Source organism: Cyprinodon variegatus, unplaced genomic scaffold (assembly GCF_000732505.1).
Source record: "Cyprinodon variegatus isolate N-32 unplaced genomic scaffold, C_variegatus-1.0 Scaffold478, whole genome shotgun sequence".
Taxonomy (NCBI): domain Eukaryota; kingdom Metazoa; phylum Chordata; class Actinopteri; order Cyprinodontiformes; family Cyprinodontidae; genus Cyprinodon; species Cyprinodon variegatus.
The window spans coordinates 544,247-545,670 of NW_015150931.1; the positions used below are offsets into that span (position 1 = coordinate 544,247).

The 1,424-nt window shown below is 42.6% G+C and overlaps 1 protein-coding gene across 1 annotated transcript in view; it reads left to right on the forward strand.

Annotated features, from left to right (window-relative positions):
• The window catches only part of rbm27 (RNA binding motif protein 27), a 30,518-nt gene that overhangs the window by 15,663 nt on the left and 13,431 nt on the right, over positions 1-1,424 (forward strand). Inside the window, exons 9-10 of the mRNA XM_015389862.1 lie at positions 5-71; positions 903-1,056. Of these exons, the coding sequence (XP_015245348.1) occupies positions 5-71; positions 903-1,056 (221 nt within the window). The remainder of the gene's footprint in view (positions 1-4; positions 72-902; positions 1,057-1,424) is intronic.

The following is a 1,424-nucleotide window of genomic DNA, read 5'->3' on the forward strand; positions in this document are numbered from 1 at the left end:
AAAGTTGCTCGGTGTTTGACTGCAAGAAGGGCGGACCGCAGCCGACGCGACCATCCTCCTCTCAGCAGCCCGTGGGCAGAGCAAAGCCAGAGCGGAGTGAATAATGCTGCTTTCACACCAGACGCAGCAGTAGCAACAAAATCACGTCTGCTGCTTCATTTTTGCTGCTTGTACCAGTTTAGTTCTGACGCGCTGCTGAAGCAGCTTTGCTGCTCTGGCTGCGCGGTCAAAAAGTGGCTCTGACGCGCGTTGGGCGGAGCTACTCTATCCTTTATTTGCCTTGCAGCCATATTTGCTGTGAACAGTGGGAATAAAGTAGTTTTATTATGTTTTTAAGTGGGAAAATCCACCTGAAAACTTAACCAGTGCAGTCAGTTAATCCAGATTACAATCCTGCCTTCCAATATTATTTCTGTCTGAGCCACTCAGACCCCACATACCAGCGGTGAGCTGTCAGTAGGATTCCCATTCAACGGGCTTGTTTGTCTCCTGAGAAAGCAGACATGTTAATCTTTCTAAGGAAAAACTGCCAAGTAAAAAGGTCCTCACAATGTAACAGTGAATATTAGACACTGACTTGTTTGCAACTGTTCTTCTTCACTGAAAAAATTTTTTTTATGCAAGAGGAAAAATGTAAATGGAAAAAACAGAGCTTAAAATAAAACTCAAAATTTGTACTTTATTATGTTGTGTAATTTTCTTTTTCTTCGAATTGATATTATAAAACTGGTATCGAAAAAAGTGTCGTTCAGGAAGTGAAGGTATCAGTATTGGTACCGGCACCGAAAATTTTGAACAATACCCAGCCCTAGTTGCTTAAATCCTGGTTGCCTCTCCTTTGCCTAGAAGTTATCTGTCTAACATGCATGTCAATGTTCATATGACATCTTCTCTCATTTCAGACCAAACTTTATCGGTCAAGATAAAAATGTTTTTCCAAAGAGGAACCACTATGTGAACACGAAGCTGGAGGTGCGCAAGATCCCACGGGAACTAAATAACATCACGAAGCTCAATGAGCATTTTAGCAAGTTTGGAACAATCGTCAACATACAGGTGAAGTATTTCCTTTTTGAGGAGCATCTGTTAAAGCCGGGCATACAGTGCGATTTATTTATTTTTATGTTTTTATCGTGGCACGCTGCTGCTGCTCACGCTGTATGACGAAACCCTGCAGTTTCATCGTACAGTGCAAGTTCACAGCTCACAATGTATGTGCAGCACGACGCTCTAATGCGATCTACCTGCTCACACCGTACGCCTATAAACCACGTCAGATTCAGCTCCGCAGTGAGATTGAGCTACTCTGACTCTTCTATCCGGAAAGATAGAAGAGTCAAAAAGAAAAGGCAATAACGTATTTGGACAAAGACATGGCTGAGCAAACGTGGCTACTATGGTCCGTCAATTTTACAGAAAGAACT